General features: G+C 47.9%; 1 protein-coding gene across 3 annotated transcripts in view; it reads left to right on the top strand.

Annotated features, from left to right (window-relative positions):
- The first annotated feature begins 9,378 nt into the window (after window positions 1-9,378).
- Window positions 9,379-17,355, top strand: part of TPP2 (tripeptidyl peptidase 2) — a 62,491-nt gene continuing 54,514 nt past the window's right edge. For all 3 annotated transcript variants that reach the window (XM_088842626.1, XM_088842625.1, XM_088842627.1), the window contains exons 1-2: window positions 9,379-9,636; window positions 16,783-16,911. In XM_088842626.1, the coding sequence (XP_088698752.1) occupies window positions 9,472-9,636; window positions 16,783-16,911 (294 nt within the window). In that variant the 5' untranslated portion in view covers window positions 9,379-9,471. The remainder of the gene's footprint in view (window positions 9,637-16,782; window positions 16,912-17,355) is intronic.

Below are 17,355 nucleotides of genomic sequence, written 5' to 3'. Positions count from 1 at the left end.
TAACAGTTGCTTCCTGACCTGCACACAGGTTTCTCAAGAGGCAGGTCAGGTGGTCTGGGATTCCCATCTCTTTCAGAATGTTCCACAGTTTATTGTGATCGACACAGTCAAAGGCTTTGGCATAGTCAATAAAGCAGAAATAGATGTTTTTCTGAAACTCTCTTGCTTTCTCCATGATCCAGCGGATGTTGGCAATTTGATCTCTGGTGCCTCTGCCTTTTCTAAAACCTGCTTGAGCATCTGGGAGTTCATGGTTTATATACTGCTGAAGCCTGGCTTGGAGAATTTTGAGCATGACTTTACTAGCGTGTGAGATGAGTGCAATTGTGCGGTAGTTTGAGCATTCTTTAGCATTGCCTTTCTTTGGGATTGGAATGAAGACTGACCTCTTCCAGTCCTGTGGCCACTGCTGAGTTTTCCAAATCTGCTGGCATATTGAGTGCAGCACTTTCACAGCATCATCTTTCAAGACTTGAAATAGCTCAACTGGAATTCCATCACCTCCACTAGCTTGTTCGTAGTGATGCTTTCTAAGGCCCACTTGACTTCACATTCCAAGATGTCTGGCTCTAGGTCAGTGATCACGTTATCGTGACTATCTTGGTCGTGAAGATCTTTTTTTGTACAAGGTGGGATACCGGCCTGTAAAGGCAGATTCTAACCAGACGGTGGCACTGTTGCAAAGGCAAAGCTGAGGGAAGAAACCTAAATGAAGCGGTTTTGATAAGGAACAGTTTCCAGAATTTACACACACACACACACACACAGAGAAATTGAATTAAAGCTTGTATATGACACTTTTACCCCTGTTAAGAATAATTAGAATGGAATTATAGTTGTAGAACGAAACACATATTTTAACTTGTGACCACTGCAGCATGCTTTCCTGCAATGTGTAACTCTGCAGCTTACTTTCTTCTTTCGTCAGTTCTCAGTTGTGATATCACAATCATGTAATCACTAGGAAACAATTGAAATGGTTAAAACTGGGGAATGTTTTTAAAAATCTGGTATATTCATGGAACTATATAGAGATCATGTATATAAACGTTTTAAACTCTGAAAATGAGAATAATGCAACGCTAAATGAAAAGTTTGTATATGAAAAGCTAATCCATAGTAAAAGTCTAATTTTGGCTATTGGTCTCTATTTCGGAGCAGTGGAATGACAATGCTTTTAATTATAATCAAAAGTGCGATGAGGTATCACCTCACACCTGTCAGGCTATTATAAAAACATAAAAAAAGAGAGAAGTGTTGGCAAGGATATGGCAAAACCGGAGCCCTTGTACACTCTTGATGGGAATGCTAAATGATGTAGCCGCCATGAGAAACAGTACGAAGGTCACTCAAAAAATTCAAACTAGAATCAGCAGATGCTCCTGGAATCCCACTTCTGGGTATATAGTCAAAGAATTGCAATCAGGATCTTGATGAGACATCTCTAGTCCCATGATCTTTGCAGCATGATTCATAATAGCCAGGATATGGAAACAACCAAATGGTCATCAACAGACGATGGATAAAGAAAAGTTAGCAAATACGTTGTCATGTGTCTAGTCGCTCAGTCGTGTCCGACACTTTGTGATTCTTTGAGATTGGAGGTGTATTTAGTTAAAGTAAATTCATTTTTAGAATTCTAAATTCTAGAAATAGTAAAAAAACTTATCTGTCCATGTTACATCTCACCAACAATGGAGCAAGCTGTCTGACCTATTTACTTCAAGAAAACAGGCTTTTAATCAACTGCATGCCTCAGTTGACTTTTTATATATATATATAGTTATTTTCTTTCGGGCTGAGCTGGGTCTTCATTGCTGCGTGTGGGCTTTCTCTAGTTGCTGCTTCATTGCGGCATGCAGGCTTCTCTTTGCCATGACTTTTCTTGCTTTTCTTTGATTCAGTGAGCATGGGCTCCATGGCACGTGGGATCTTCCTGGGCCAGGAATGGAACCAGTGCCTCTTGCGTTGCAAGGCAGACTCTTAATCTTCCCTGCACCACCAGGGAAGCCCAGCCTCAGTTGATTTTTACAACCCATTTCTTACAAACTAAATAATCCCTTTAAAAAAAAAATTGATTTACCTGCTCTCTGGAAGTCTTAACTTTAGGTGGCGGGATGCCAAATGATATGACCGGTCCCTACACACTGAGTCATACGGCTTCCGAGCCAGCTGTAATAATAGTGATTATTTGATTATTTATTGTCACTGTGGAAGGTACTTTTTCTCATTTAACCCTGATAAAACCTTCAGATTTGTAGTTGAGGATACTGAGGCCTTCTTAATGGTCATGAAGCTAATGAGTGGCGGAGCTAGTCCCCAGAGGCAAGACCCCTTAGCTTCTAAGTGCTTTTACTCAAGTATTCTTGGCCTCTCTCCATCGAGTCAGGAAACGGGCTCATCATTATGCTGTCTGTGCTTAGTAGCTCAGTCATGTCTGACTCTTTGCAACCCCATGGACTGTAGCCTCTGTCCATGGGGATTGTCCAGGCAAGAATACTGGAGTGGGTTGCCATGCCCTCCTCCAGGGGACCTTCCCTACCCAGGGGTTGAACTCAGATCTCCTGCATTGCAGGCAGATTCTTTACCAGCTGAGCCACCAGGGAACCCCTGGGACCATCATTAGGACTGGCCTTTAATTGGATCCTGAACCTAATAAGTTTTCTTGACACTCTGAGTTTGGGCAGATGGATGGGACTTTAGAAATCCCATGCAGGTGTGCAAATATCAAGAGCTGCAGTGGTTGGGCTGGTCCGGCCTGTGCCCGTCCTATCAAGAGAGACCCACGGCTCTGAGATGCCTCCTGCAGTGACACCTCAGAGGGCAGGAACTGTCCTTGAGTAGCTCCTGCATTGCACAACTTAATTCATGTCTGTCCACATAAGCGTGATTTACTGTCTTGGGATTCAGTGGGAGCAATGTGTTTGCTAACTGATACACATACCGAACGAGGGTGGAACAAAATAAATACCACGTGCTCTGTTCTAGGTAAAGCTCTTTCAATTAAGTAAGACAAAATTCCAAAGACTATGAAACAAAAGTGTTTAATATTAGGAGGGTGCTCAGGGGTAGAGAATCCACCTGCCGATGCAGGAAATGAGGGCTTGATTCTTGGTCCGGGAAGATCCCCTGGAGAAGGAAGTGGCAACCCATTCCAGTATTCTTACCTGGGGAATCTCATGGACAGAGGAGCCTGGGGGGCTACAGTCCAAGGGGTCACATAGTGTTGGACACGACTTGGCGACTAAACAGCAACATGAGGGAATCACCATAAACCAAAAGCAGCAGCTCAGTGGGCTAGGGCTTTTCCGAGAATATGATAGTCCTGGATAACAGAGTATTCTCAGCCCCCCAGCAGTGGGGCTCAAGAGCCAGCTTTCAAGAACTTCACTCCAACTGTCCATCACACACTACACGCCCATCTGTTTCTTTCACCCACCTGAGCACAGGACAACTCTCAGTCCCTTCAGCTACAGCTAGATAGAACTTGGGGACATCCTTGCTGCCCACATAGAGGGGACCATTTGCCTTGTGTGAAGGGAAGCCTAAGCTCTCCCCATACTTCTTAAATGAGGACCCACCATAGCGATCTCCACAAATAATCAATCCCAATCCACTGCATGTATTTTGTGTCTCCATTAAGTCTACCGGCTCCAAATGTCCTCCGGAAGCCAATGGATTCGCTATTCTGCCCACTTTCTACTGATGCTGCAGAAGGAAGGGGTGGTCTCTGGTCCCCGGGACAGCTGGTCAGAGGGGTAAAGGGCAGCTCTGGTCCCAGAAACGAGAGGAAAATGGAGATAGACTTACACCATGGCGTGTGCCTGTTTACCCGCACTAAACATCTGCAGTTAAACGCACCTCACCTCTCCCAGTATTTATTTCCTTCCAAAGGCACCCCTCTCTCCTATGTGAAAAACTCTCACTGGTCCTATATATATAACACTGACTCTATTTCTCAGCAACTGACAACTCTAGCCTCAGTATGCTAAGAGCACATGCCCTGGGGGACATGTTTAAACTTTCTTAGATTACCTGACAATAAAATGTTCTGTTTTGAAACTGATTTAAAAATTTCCCCCCTGTAACTACAAAGGAAGGGGGCTCCGATAACTCTTTCCCATGCAAGTGAGTAAACTGAAGTCCGGAGAGATTCACTGTCTTGTTAAAATGACAAACCAATGAACTGGGACTAAAGTTCAGGTCTCCGGATTCCTAAAGCCAGCTCCCAGTTCAGTTCAGTCGCTCAGCTGTGTCCAACTCTTTGCGATCCCGTGGACTGCAGCACACCAGGCCTCCCTGTCCATCACCAGCTTCCAGAGCTTATTCAAACTCATGTCCATTGAGTCAGTGATGCCATCTAATCATCTCATTCTCTGTCGTCCTCTTCTCCTCCTGCCTTCAACCTTTCCCAGCATCAGGGTCTTTTCCAAGGAGTCAGTAATTTGCATCAGGTGGCCAAAGTAATGGAGTTTCAGCTTCAGCAGCTCACATCCACCTCCCAGTACCAATTTCTGCACGGGGGAGACATGAACGGCCTTCTGACATGGCCCACCCCACAGGCACATGATCTTCACCTTTTCAATTTTTCCAGGATTTTTCTCCCTATTTCCCTTTGCCCTGAAAGGCAAGACTGTCCTAAATGTTCTGCTCCAGGCTCTGGGTTTATATCTGCTCCAGAAATTCTTCACCCCACTGCTAGCCCTAGGAGGCCTACAAGCAGGTATTTTTCATATGTTGTCCAGTTTTCCCTCAATATTCCTAGCAGGAGTCTTGATCCAAATTGCCTAGTTTATTATTTCTCTTATTGAAGTTTCTTGGAGCTGGAACTACGTTACATTGTTTAATTGAGTTCGGAGGTAGAAAGAATAGAAATAGAAAAAAAAAAAATAGAGAGGATGGCAAGTATCACTTAAAGTATTTAGAATCATATAAGTCTTAAGACTAAACGAATAGATATTATTTATATGTTGGCATAGAAAATGTTTGGTATGATGAACAAATCTTTTGAACTGAGGCATTTTTGGAATGGCCTTTCTATAGTTATAGAATTTCCCACATTGTCAGTCCTGCCTGCCCATGCAAGAAGTCAGAACTTACTCTCCCAGCCTCCTTTACAGTTAAGCGCAGACCTGGGCCTTAAACTTGAGGAATACATGGGTCCATTGGTCCATCCGGCTGTGCCCGCGGAGATTGTCCAGGCAGTGGGCCGGTAGCTAGGCAAGGGCGCCCTTTGCCTCCGGGGGGCGGCAGTGCTCAAGTCTGAAGCACCTGAATCTGTTTCTCTGGTGTGAGCTGTTGTAATCTGCATCCTCCGAGAAACAGATGCCAAGCCTGGCTTCAAGGAGCAAGGATGCTATTGGGGGAAATGCCTGGGCGAGGAAAAACGGTCAAGAGTCCACCACAGGTTTGGGAGAGCCGTGAGGGCGCGATGCGAGCCCGACCCCTGAGTAAAAACGAGAAAAGCCAGCGCTGGGTGCCGCGCAGCCTCGCGAAGGCTTGGCAAAGCCGCCCGGGGAGCCCTGCAGCCCCAGTCGGCTGTCAAGGAAGTTGCTCATCTCGCAGGACCCGAGCGTCCCTCTCGTCCCTTCTCCCCGGGATCATCGCCCGGGGGGCCGCCCACGGAAGGAGGGGCCTCGCTGGCAAACGGCCCTGAATTGCCAAGCCCGGCATCTGGACACGTGGGATGCTTTCCCAATCTCAGCGCGGCCTGGGATGCTTGATCAAAGTATATTCTGTAAATAATACGGTGCCACAATAGTTTCAAAGCAGGTGAGTCAGGGCAAGAGATTGCTGTTGCCCGCGCCTCTGCCTTGGCACGCTGGCCCCCCCGCCCCGCAGGTGATGCGGAAGGGAGGTGGGCCTGGGGACACGTGGCTCAGCGCTTCCCGCTCTGACCGTGCTGCGTGGGAAGGTGCGGGCGTCCCGTCTGGCACTTCACTCCGGATACCAGGCCTTACCCTCCTGACCCTGCGGTGTCCCGGCCTCCCCTTCCTCCTCCTCCCCGTTCCTAAGCCCTCGTTGTGTTTATCTGTATCTTCATTGTTTCCTTCCAGAGCCAAGGATGGGTGAACCGTTGAGCTGTCTGTCCGGTTGCGCAAACGGACTAGGCATTGAAAGCGTTGCCTTAGCTGGGAATGTCATCAAATCCAGGGAGCAGTCGGGGTAAAAACAGAGTGAACAATACTGGGGCTCCAAGACAAAGCATAAATGACTTCGTCCTGAGCTCAAGTAATTTCAGAGGTTTTAAAAAGCAGTGGTCTTCAAACTGTGGTACAAAGTCCCGGATAACTTCAGTCCAATCAGTTTCCAGAGGCTTAAATGTCCTATCTCCTCTTTTCCAAATTGACCTGAGTGAAGACGTGCCTGTGATGGAAGGACACGGCACCTTCCTACCTGTTTCACAGCTGGGTCTCCCACTTTAAAGATAAAAAGGCGTCTTACCATGGCGCACCTCCTGCAGGTGAAGTGGCTTCTTGGACATCACATGAATGGGCGATTTGAAAAACCCTCAGCAAAGTATTTAGTCACAGCCCCGAAGCATGCATCTCATGCATCTTTTTAAGACCTGCAGTGTCAATAAGAATGTTTTGTCTGTAATTTTTATCTTAATCAAATAGTAAAGCTTAGAATGTATGTCATTTTGATCAACTTGCCAATAATTGAAAGGTAATCTAAAAGAAAAATATTAACATTTTGATCCCAGGAAAAATTTTAAACTATTAACATACCTATTTTTGTTGCAGATAATAAATGATCAATAGGACTTTCCATTATAAATATAAATTACATTAGGATAAAATTCTGTGTAGAATGATAAAATTTCAAGAAGAAAGAGCAATGTCAAATGTCTGACTGAATTTAAATGGAATATGTTCAGGTATGTAAAGGTACAATGCTAAGTGTCAAACAACAACAGAGTATCAAAGAGTAACATTCAACTAGCTACATTTAAATGAATGACACAGAAGTTTAAAGAATGTCACTATTTACAAAATGTCAGGTAACACATCCTTTATTCCTTGAGAGTATGATGACAAATTCTAAGTTATATTAAAGCTATATAAGAGGGTACATAATCTTTCTAAAACATTTTTATGGGATACATAAGCAGAAGAAAAATTTTAAACACTGTTACAGGAGTCTAATAAAAAGCCTGCCACTTTGGTTTCATAGTGAACAGTTCATTCCCCATCCATTCATTGGGTGACACTCCAGCAGAGCTCATCAGAAAACAGAGGAGAAAACATCAGAGACAGACAGACTAGAGATCCAGCTTTTTCATCAATTCATTTTGTAACATGTGGCAGTCAGTAAACCTGTCTATCTTTGCTCCTCATCTGTAAAATGAAACAATTGGACAACAGTTGAACCTGGAAGCTATTCCACTCTGTCACTATATGTTTTTCTTGAATGTCTTCTGAGTTTGTCCTTCTCTTTTCTTTCTCAATCACTGTAAGTCCTTTTTGAGGGAATATAAACACAGTTGGGAGTAGGAAGGAAAACTTTAAGCATCCTGTTTGCTCTTCACTAAAGAGAACGTGCTTCTCTAAGACTTACAGAGTAGAATGAATGGACAAGTAATCAATTCAAAGAAACTGCACAACCTTCACAGTAATTTTTGAGACTTCATGGAGAATCCCCCAATCCTGTGAAGTGGAAACTGGTGTACATAGGATTTCCCCTGACACCATGCATTCATAACCTGGAGTCCATGATAGAATCTGAGGGGTTCAAAAACTTGAGTAGAAAAAGAGAAATACAGCTTCACTTCCACTAACCTTTAGGTATTTCCTTCAATTATAGATGTAGGTAATAACCGGAGTGGTATTAGCATTGCTGTTTGCTCCTGTGTCACCCATAAAAATCAGCTTCTTGTCATAGTACAGGTCTCAAAATATCACTTATGCTCCTTACTACTGCGCAATTACGGGCACTTATTAGATTTGGCAATAGCTCCTGTTTACTTTATGCAAAGAAGCATATGTGTAACTACACACACACGTATAAAACTATTTCTGTATAACAAAGTTGGTTTTCATATTTTGATAGCTATTTCAACATAATTTCTTTTGTAATTCTCTATATTATATTTTATGAGTTTAAAATTGTTGTGAGAAGTTGACCTTAAGGCTGACCAGATTGCCAAAGCCATCCGTCCTTGGCACATCCTCACAAAGACTGAGATTGCCCTGGCATGAATACAGACAGAAAAATCATTAAAGGGCCACTGGGGCAGCATGGAGCAACTGATAGAGCCACTCTTACTCTGGGAAAGTGCCAATTGTGGCTCTATCAGGGTTTCCCTGGTGGCTCAGATGGCGAAGAAGTCACCTTCAATGCAGGAGACCCAGATTCGATGCCTGGGTCGGGGAAGATCCACCCCCCGGAGAAGGGAATGGCAACCCACTCCAGTATTCTTGCCTGTAGAATTCCATGCACAGAGGAGCCTGGCGGGCCACATCCAGTCCATGGTTCGCAAAGAGTGGACAAGACTGACTTTCACTTTCAGCTGAGTGAAGAACCCTGAGGACCAACCAGGAACACCAACTTAAAGAGGGAGTCGGAGGAGCGTGGGGGGGAGGGAGAAAAAAAATTTTTCTCAGATATTCCGGAAGCCCAGGGTAAGACAGGAGGACAGGACGGGCCCACTTCGGGATGCTACTTTGTTATTGGCTACAGAGGGCGATGGAATGGCCAGCAACCCGCTTCCTGCTGACTGCAGACTGCAGCCCTGGCCCGTGCCCACCACCATCCTTCAAAGGGACACAGCTTCGAGACTGGGGAACACCAGCCCAACACCACTGAATCAAGGAGCTGCCAATCAGAAAAATCACTCCCACTCTCCCAAATCAAACAACTGGTCTCCCGGCTTTTCGCCAATACCCGACACGCCTAAGAGGTTTAAGCGAGCCCGCGTGGGCTCCCTTTGCTCGGGGTCCACCCGGGGCGTTCCGCCGCAGCTGACCGCGAAGTTGCATTCATCCACACCTGCGCGTTCAGAAGGCATCGGCTGTCAGAGGGGGGCTTCCCGCTTCCCCAGACGCCAAGCCCCTACTTCCTTCTCTGTCCCCCCGGTGGGGCGGGGATACGCGGACCCTCTGCTTAGAAGCCGGCCCGCCCCCTAAGAAAAAGAAATTCCCCGCCCCGCGCGCCTCTCAGGTTTAAGGCCCCCGGGGGTGCCAGTCCCCAAGCCCCGCCGGCCACGCCCCAGGCTCCGCCCCCTTCCCTGCGGCCGCGGGTACCCCTCGGCTCGGCTTCCGGACAGCGGTGCCGTCGGCTCTGACGTAGCGGCTCGGGATTGGCCGGCCCTCCCTGGAGGCTCGCGGATTGGCCGGCGGCCGGCCCCGCCCAGCCCATCCGCACCGCCCTCCCAGCCCAGGCCCGCGGCCGCCCGGCTTGTCCTCGCGCCGCCGCTCGTCCGCGCGCAGCCCGACCGTTTGCGTCCCCGCCGCCCTGCAGCCTGCGTCCATGGCCACCGCCGCGACCGAGGAGCCTTTCCCCTTCCACGGCCTCCTCCCGAAGAAGGAGACCGGGGCCGCGGCCTTCCTGTGCCGCTACCCGGACTATGACGGGCGAGGGGTGCTCATCGCCGTCCTGGACACGGGGGTCGACCCCGGGGCCCCGGGCATGCAGGTGCGGCGGCCGCCCAGGGCCCCAGCGCGGGGGTCGGGGGCGGCGGCGGGGCGACGCGGGCCTCGGAGCCCCGCTGTGCGGCCGAGGGCGCGCCGGGCGCCGGGAGGACGCCTTGCGCTGGGATGCGCGGGGCCCGGGGCGCCCGGGCTGGGCCCCGATCCCGGCCCAGACAAAGCGGCGGAGCCCGGCGCGGCCGGTCGGGGCGCCGATCGCCGACCCCGCACCCCCGGAAAGACCCCTCCAGCCTGGGCGCCGCCAGGCCCCGGGGCCCGCGGGCGCCCTGCTGCCCAGCCCGGCGCCCTCCGCCGCCGCCGCGGCTGCCTCGTGGACCCGAGCGGCCAGTGCCCGTTATTTACCATTTTATTATCCTGGGGAGGGTGGTGTGGTGCTGGCGGGGAGGCTGCAGAGAAGGGGCAAATCACAACTTTTCGTGTTTGTTTTTTTTCCTGTTTTTTCTCACTGTCGTTCGGGTGATTCGATTTGGGGTGGAATGGTTTTGTTTTTTTTTTTTTTAATCTCGAAACAACGAAAGCCGCCGGTTTCAAGAAGAGAAGTCAACTTCCGGAATTGTTTCCTCCGGTAGTTTTCTGTGTGCTATTTTTAAACCCTCTTCTGCAGTGTACTTGTTTAGGGTCAGCTGAAACGCAGGGCTTATTAGGCTTTTACGTAAAGAAGAAGCTGATTGAGTTTGTTGTTGGGTTTTTTTTCTTTTTTTTGCGAACTCTTCCAGGGTGCATTCAATTATGCTTTCTTTAATTTTTCAACCTCAAAATGAAAGACCACGTACTTTATGATTTTTTAAGAGACAATTTTGTTTGGCCTTCGGCACCTTTGGAATCGCTGAATCAAGGTACCCTTGTGAAAAAGGTAATTTTTTTAAAAACATTGTATCTCCATTGAAAGCCTTCTTAGTTTTCGAAGTCTGGCTTTTGTAAATTTAGCCTTAGACTTGCAGGGAAACCCAGTAGTCAGCAGAACCTCACCATTGCTCAAGGTCCCATCTCTCGGATGTCTCACCTGGCTGATTGCTGATCTCCCCCTGTGTCAGCCCTTCACCTGTGTGTCTTAAAACCCTGAAGCTGAGGGATTGTCTTCCTCCTCCATGCCTCCGCCCTCTCAAATCCTTGATTGTGTTCTCATAAGCGAGATAGCATCTGGGAAGTTAGGATGTAATTCAAGGGGAAGAGGAAACAGTCAGGTCGGCTGTGTGGAGAATCCCCCCCGGGGGTATCTTGCTTCCTCCCCTTAATTCTTGAGCCAGTCACCTGCTCCTGGCCCTGCGGGGCAGCTCTGGAGCCTCAGAAGAGAAGCAGGTGATGCCTTCCCTCCTGCGCTCTAGTGATCCAGTCGTGTTAATAACTTAGGAGACTCACAGCAGTGACAGCCATCACCTCCTCGAGACTTTATTCCCGGGTAGTAATGGTTTCCATTCCGGGGTGGTGTGTGCCGTTTCCTTTTTATAGGGATAAGTGGGAGGAGAACAGCTGGAGGAGTGGTTCACTGGCTCTTTTGTCAGGATAATAAGGGGATCGGAGGAGTTTGGAGGAGTACTGTCTGGGGAAGAGACGCTTTTGTAGAATCTCCCAGTCCTGCTCGTCCCGTCATTCCCTTCCTCCTCCTATAAAGTGGCAGTGACTCTCATCCCACCGCGCTGCTCTGAAAACTGAGACGATTAGTTACCTGTGACTGTTTAAGGAGCTCAAGAAGAGCGTTCAAGAAAATAACTTTGAGGGAGTCTGTGCTGGATCTTAAATCGCCAGCTTTCTAAAGGATAAATGTGCGTTGGATGTGTGTGTGCTCAGTCGCTTCGGTTGTGTCCAACTCTATAACCCCGTGGACCGTAGCCCGCCAGGCTCCTCTGTCCATGGATTCTCCAGCCGAGAATATTGGAGTCAGTTGCCATCTTCCCGACCCAGGGATCAAACCCTCATCTCTTATCTCTCCTGTTCTGGCAGGCAGGTTCTTTACCACTAGCACCACCTTGGAAGCCTTTAGGTGTGTGCATGTAACAACAAATGTTTGCACAACAGTGTATTTGAAGGGAAATGAAAACTTAACTCTTATCTTCTAACAACTTTGAGAGATTGGCCTAAACATGGCCATCCAAAAAGAATTCAGTAAGGTGACTTGCAAACATGAGTGAATTTTTAAGGTATTTTTTTTTACCCTCCTTACCTGTATATGTGTTTTGTAGATCTGTGTATGCATCATTAAGGTAAGAAGGGAGATAGAAATAAAGTGGAAGAAGCTAGTGAGATAGGAAGAGGTGCTTGAACTGGACATTTGAAAAGCCAGTGAAGTCTGAGCAGAGGACTGGATGTGCAGGGAGAACTTTGAGGAATACCATGGAAAGTCCCGTTCTTTGGAGATGGCCTCGGGCTCAGTTCTCTTTTGTGACAGTGTGTAGGCTTGCTAAATGCAGAGGGTGGCAGGATGAGAGGAGTAATAATTAAATAAGTGGTTAAGTCTTTTCCGCAGCAGATATTAAGGCATCTAAGGTTTTGCATTGAAAGATGCTGGAGTCGTGCAGACTGTAACTGTTAACAGAGATTGATCAGTGGGCCAGCCAGAGTTCATAGAGGAGAGACGGACCTTGGACCGGACCTGGAATTCAGGAACCTCCCGGCCACCACTGGTCATCCTCTGCATTACCAGAGTACCCTTCCTTAAAAAATAAGAAAAAACCCCGCCATCACACCCTTGTTTAATATCAAACCAACCTATTTGGGCCTCCCAGTTGTCTTTGCATGAAAACCCCAGTCCTGAACTTTGCACGGCCCATCGCCACCTCATTCCAGCTCCTTGCGTAACCTTGGTTCGCATCTCAGCACTTCCGCCCCTGGTCCTGGGCTTCCACCAACAACACTCCACCCCTTTCCCAGATTTTCCAGGTCTTTCCCCAGCACACGCGCTACATGTGGGGTTTAATCTGCCCGCAGGCCTTCTACAGGCACCTGTAAAGGCCTATTTAATCCCGTAAGACCCAGCCAGGCCCTCACCTGTTACCTTTGGGGATATCTGCTGATTTACTTCGGTCATCTCCCACCGCGTGTATTGTGTGTTTTTGTGTATATGCCAGCCGCTGTGTCAGGACCGGGGGCTCCCAAAGAAGGGTCGGGCCCAGGCCCTGCTGACTGTTCGTTTCCCCTCTTTGCTCTCAGAGTGGTTTATTCATGTCCTCCTGTAGCACTTAGCCTTTCATTTTAGTCTCTTGCTTTTCATACCTTTTTCCTAATTAAGTTAAAATTCCTCGAAAGCACCTATCCAGATTCATTTTCTGTGAAATTTGTGTGTGTTGAATGGAAAAAAAATGTATATGTGTGATAATATCTAATTTCCTCATGGAAGAAAATATAATTTGGGGACAGAGGTTACAAGTAGTCCTGTAAATGTCTTTCTAATTTTATGTTCACTAAAATATAATAGAGGGGGCTTCCCTGGTGACTCAGTGGTGAAGAATCCTCCTGCCAATGCAGGAGACACGAGTTAGATCCCTGGGTCCTCCCCTGGAGGAGGAAATGGCAACTTGCTTCAGTATTCTTGCCTGGAGAAGAAGCCGGCGGGCTACTATGGGAAAACGGTCAGACACAACTTAGCGACTAAATGACTGCAACAAAATAGAGTACAGGGAGGAAATGATCATAGATGTGTACTTAGTTACTAATAGTAGGTGCTGCCAGTTTTAAGTTTGCCTTTCAGTTTGCCTTTCCTGATTTCCTCCGAGCTGGGTTGTGTGTTCTTATGTGACTTCCTGGACACTGTCCTTCACCTTTATTATTCATTGTCCTGTGTCACTGTTCTCGTCTCATTTGTCTTTCCAGCTGGATTGTAAGCTTTCCGAAAGCAAAGCCTGCCTTACTCATTTTATCGCTGTGTTCTTAGATTAAGAGTGACTTCATAGTGTGTGTTTGCAACATACCATGCTTTGCTCAAAGGAGTGTTTTCAGTATCGTCCCTGAAATTTCAAGTGAGCGCTTGCTCCTTCACTGCGGTTTGTGTGGAAAAATTGGCGAACTTCCCACTCTTGATTCTGATCTTCGGTAAACCCTCGCCAGCTTTGCCACACTAAGTGTTTCACTGGAGATAAAAAGTAGCTGAGGTTCTTGATGTTGGGGAGGAACCTTTGGACAAGTTCTGTTCTGTTCCGCCAGCATCGCCCAGTAAGCATCTCAGTCTCCCACTCCATTCCCAGGGCTTATCACCTTTGCTGTCATCACAGTGGCTGTGTCTCCAGTCCCCTGTGACCATCCAGTCCTCACAGTAGAGGGACAGCGGTCTCAGGTTAGCCGTGCAGTTTCCTCTCCTCCTCCCAGAGCTCTTTGCAGAATTCTCAGCCGGTTTGCCTTTCTAAAACCTTCCTACGCTTGAATTCCCTCTTGCATCTTCCCTCTAGTGGAGTAGGTCCCTTCAGCTAATGATGAAGGGAGAAGTACACAGATAGAAAGCCGTACACATGAGAATTTTTCATGGGTAAGAGAGAGGTCCTAGTGAGTAAAGCTGATCGCAGTAGCATATGCTGAATAAGCCACGAAATCCCATTAGGCTCTTCCTTTGCTCACACACCGATGAATGAGGTCTCCAATGAGAAGGATCCGTGTCGGACTTGTTAGCGATGTCTTGTGATTCTTGATCTCAAGGCACTGATGTTGTTTGCTTTATTGAATGAGAAAATGAAGGCAAATGGTTTGTATTCTTAGTGCTATGGTGCAGCTTTCAAATCACACACTTATTTGGAATACGTTTTAAAATAGATTGTTTGCGTATGGTTTTAATACATGATCCTAGCTAGTTTTATTGGAGAGTTTATAGGAGTTTGCACTTGCTCCTAGCGATTTGTTTTTATCTTGTTAGATTCTCCTACATTTTTCTTCATTCCTATATTTTCATTTCATGTTAGAAGATACTTCGCCAGTCCCTTCAAAATCAGTGTCTAAGTCTTATCATAATCTTGTCGGGGTTGGATATGATTTCTGCGGTGGCTTTTAATTATTATTTGGAGCCTTTGAGTGTATTAGAATACTTATTCCTAATATAGACAGCCCCCAAGAAATAATCACCCAGTTTAAGAATTTTATCACCTAAAAATAACAGCAGTGCGGCCCCGACAGAACTCTCAGCCCTGATTGGTCTATGATTGAAGTGCGATCTGAGATCCACCAGCCCACCCCGTAATTTTCCCTTGTAAAGAAAAAAGTGTGTGTGTTTCCTCCACATAGCGAACTCCCCCGTCCTCTCGGCTGCACCTTAACTGCAGAAGTCTGAGGACCCTGCAGTGGTAGGTGGGTGTGTGTGTCGGGGGGGGGGGTGGGGGTGACGGGAAAGGACTGGACCCTGCACTTCATCTCAAAGAAGGTGAATTCTCGGCTGGAAGGGAATCTGAGGGCTGGGCTCTTGGCACCCTGTAGGCACTTTTTTTTTTTTTAATTCCTGTTTCTCTTTATTGATTTGCTTTTAATTGGAGGATGATCGCTTCACAGTGTTGTGTTGCTGTCTGCCCCGCATGCGCATGGGTCAGCCGCGGGCACACATGGGCCCCTCCCTCTGGAACCTCCCTCGCACCCCCAGCCCTCGAGGCGGGCACAGCGCGCCGGCTTTGATCTCCCTGCCTCATCCAGCAAATTCCCACCGGCTGTGTGTCCTCTGTCGCTCGGGAGGACAGGGGTCTTCTTTTTTTCCGTCCTTTTCGGGTCTGCGCCCCTGATTCCCGCTGCTCACTCAACACGTGTGTCTTGGATGCAACAAATCCCCTTGGCGAAGGTAGCCCAGAAAGAGCCCCAGAAGGGTTTATTTTTTGCCCCCACAAAGGCAATGGTGTGTTCAGTGTTCCCGTGGGCTGCAGGAGTCGGAGGGCTCCCCCGCAGCTGAGGAAAATCCATCGTAACGCCGAGTAAGGAGTGTCAGGCTGTCCAACAAGCCAGGAGCCTCGCGTGCCTGACAGACGCCGCCGGGCTCGGCGAAATCTGGGGACTGAAACAGACACGGCCCTTGCCGCGGTGGAGCCTCCCTTCCACTAGTGCGAATCGGTGAAGTCCCAGCCGTGATTCCGAAGCGAGTGGAGTTCTGCCAAGGCCCCGCGGTACCGTGAGGAGGAATGATCGGGTTTAGGGTGAGGAGCGCTTAGACGAGGCCAGCAGGGAGGTCTCCGTGACGGGGCAGCATTCTCTAGAAAACGGGGTCCCTGAGACGGGACCAGGACCCTTGTGAACAACTGAAGGCACAAAAAGTTCTCAGCAGCAGGGCCTGGTGCAGGAAGGTGGCAGCCACGGCAAGGAGTGGAAAGGAGACCAAGGGGTCAGGGTCGGGAGGGTGCTCCTGTTGATCCTGGAGGGCCTCCTAGGGGAGGTGTCCCTTTAGGAAGGCAGGAGGTGACGGTGGTGGAGAAGCTCGGGATGCTGGTGTGGACATCTGGAGAAGGTGGGTCTGAACTGCACTTCAGAGGCAGAAGGGAGGGCCTCTGGGGAAGCTGGCTGTGAACACTTGACTAGAGAGGCGGAGAAGGACTTCAGCGTTTCTGGCTTGAGCACCCCAGTGGCTTCCTGGGCTGGCAAGGGCGGGGGCAGGTGTGGGTGGTGAGTCTGAACCTGACTTAAGAAGTTTGAGTGCTAGTGTGGCCTCCAGTAATGAAATGTTAGTAAGCGTTTTTCCCTTCAAGCTTTGTACTCGTCCAGTCCAGCCCCAAACTCTCCTTCTTCAGATCTCTCTTCAGATGTTAAGGATCTCAGCAAGACCTTTCTTGAGCAGCCTCCTTAGCGCCGAAAGCCCCATACCACCTGTCTCCTTTCCCTGCTTGACTTTCTTGGTTGTAGTGATTACCGACTGACGTGTTATGTGTCTCCTGGTTTATTGAGTCCATATAACGCAGAGTCTGTGAGGTCAAGAGTTTTCTGTACTGTGCATCTAGTGGAGTGGCCTATGGTAAGTGCTCAGGAAGTATGTACCTGAGCATATGACTGCATTTTCTTGAGAGTATTTGTCAAGCTTTTGGCTTAAAACAATTCAGTTTCCTTTTATAAAGGAATGTAGATTTTATAGGATATTTTATACATGGGGACGTGTATATGCACAAACACACGTTTGGGGGTTGGCATTGCTTTCAGGATAAAAACGATTCTATAATTCATGTTTTAATGGTCTCTTAATCTTCAGGTTACAACTGATGGGAAACCGAAAATCATCGACATCATTGACACAACGGGAAGCGGCGACGTGAACACAGCCACGGTGGTGGAGCCAAAGGACGGTGAAATTGTTGGTCTTTCAGGAAGGGTGCTCAAGGTTGGAGCTTTTATCTTTACACTGAATTTTTCTCTTTATTTTTTTGTGCTTTCACCTCAGAGCATCTTACATTTTTACCTTACATCCTGTGGTACGATGTTCGTTACCTGTTGCTGTATCACAGATCACGCCGAGACGTCATGCTTTCAAGCAACAAATGTTTACAGCTTCTGTGAGTCAGGAAAGCAACACAAGTCTTCAAGTTTCTTTGACTTAACTGTGCTCTGGAAGAATTACCTATGTTCTAATTCTGCTTCTTCCAAATAGCGCATAAACTACTGATGGTTGATGTCTACTTCTTCCACCAGTGTAAGATCAGCTACTGGATGATAGGTGCTTTGAAGATGCTCGTCCTGTCATTCTCTAAGGATGCTATTGCTAAGCCGTCTGGAGTAGCTGGTGGTCGGTTACTTACGGCCAGTAGTAGTTATGGGAACAGATGAA

The sequence above is a fragment of the Moschus berezovskii genome, chromosome 13 (assembly GCF_049115385.1).
Source record: "Moschus berezovskii isolate FMDL1 chromosome 13, NW_MosBer_1.0, whole genome shotgun sequence".
NCBI classification, from domain to species: domain Eukaryota; kingdom Metazoa; phylum Chordata; class Mammalia; order Artiodactyla; family Moschidae; genus Moschus; species Moschus berezovskii.
The sequence above is the reverse complement of the archived record's forward strand: the minus strand, read 5'-3'. Positions and strand labels throughout refer to the sequence as shown.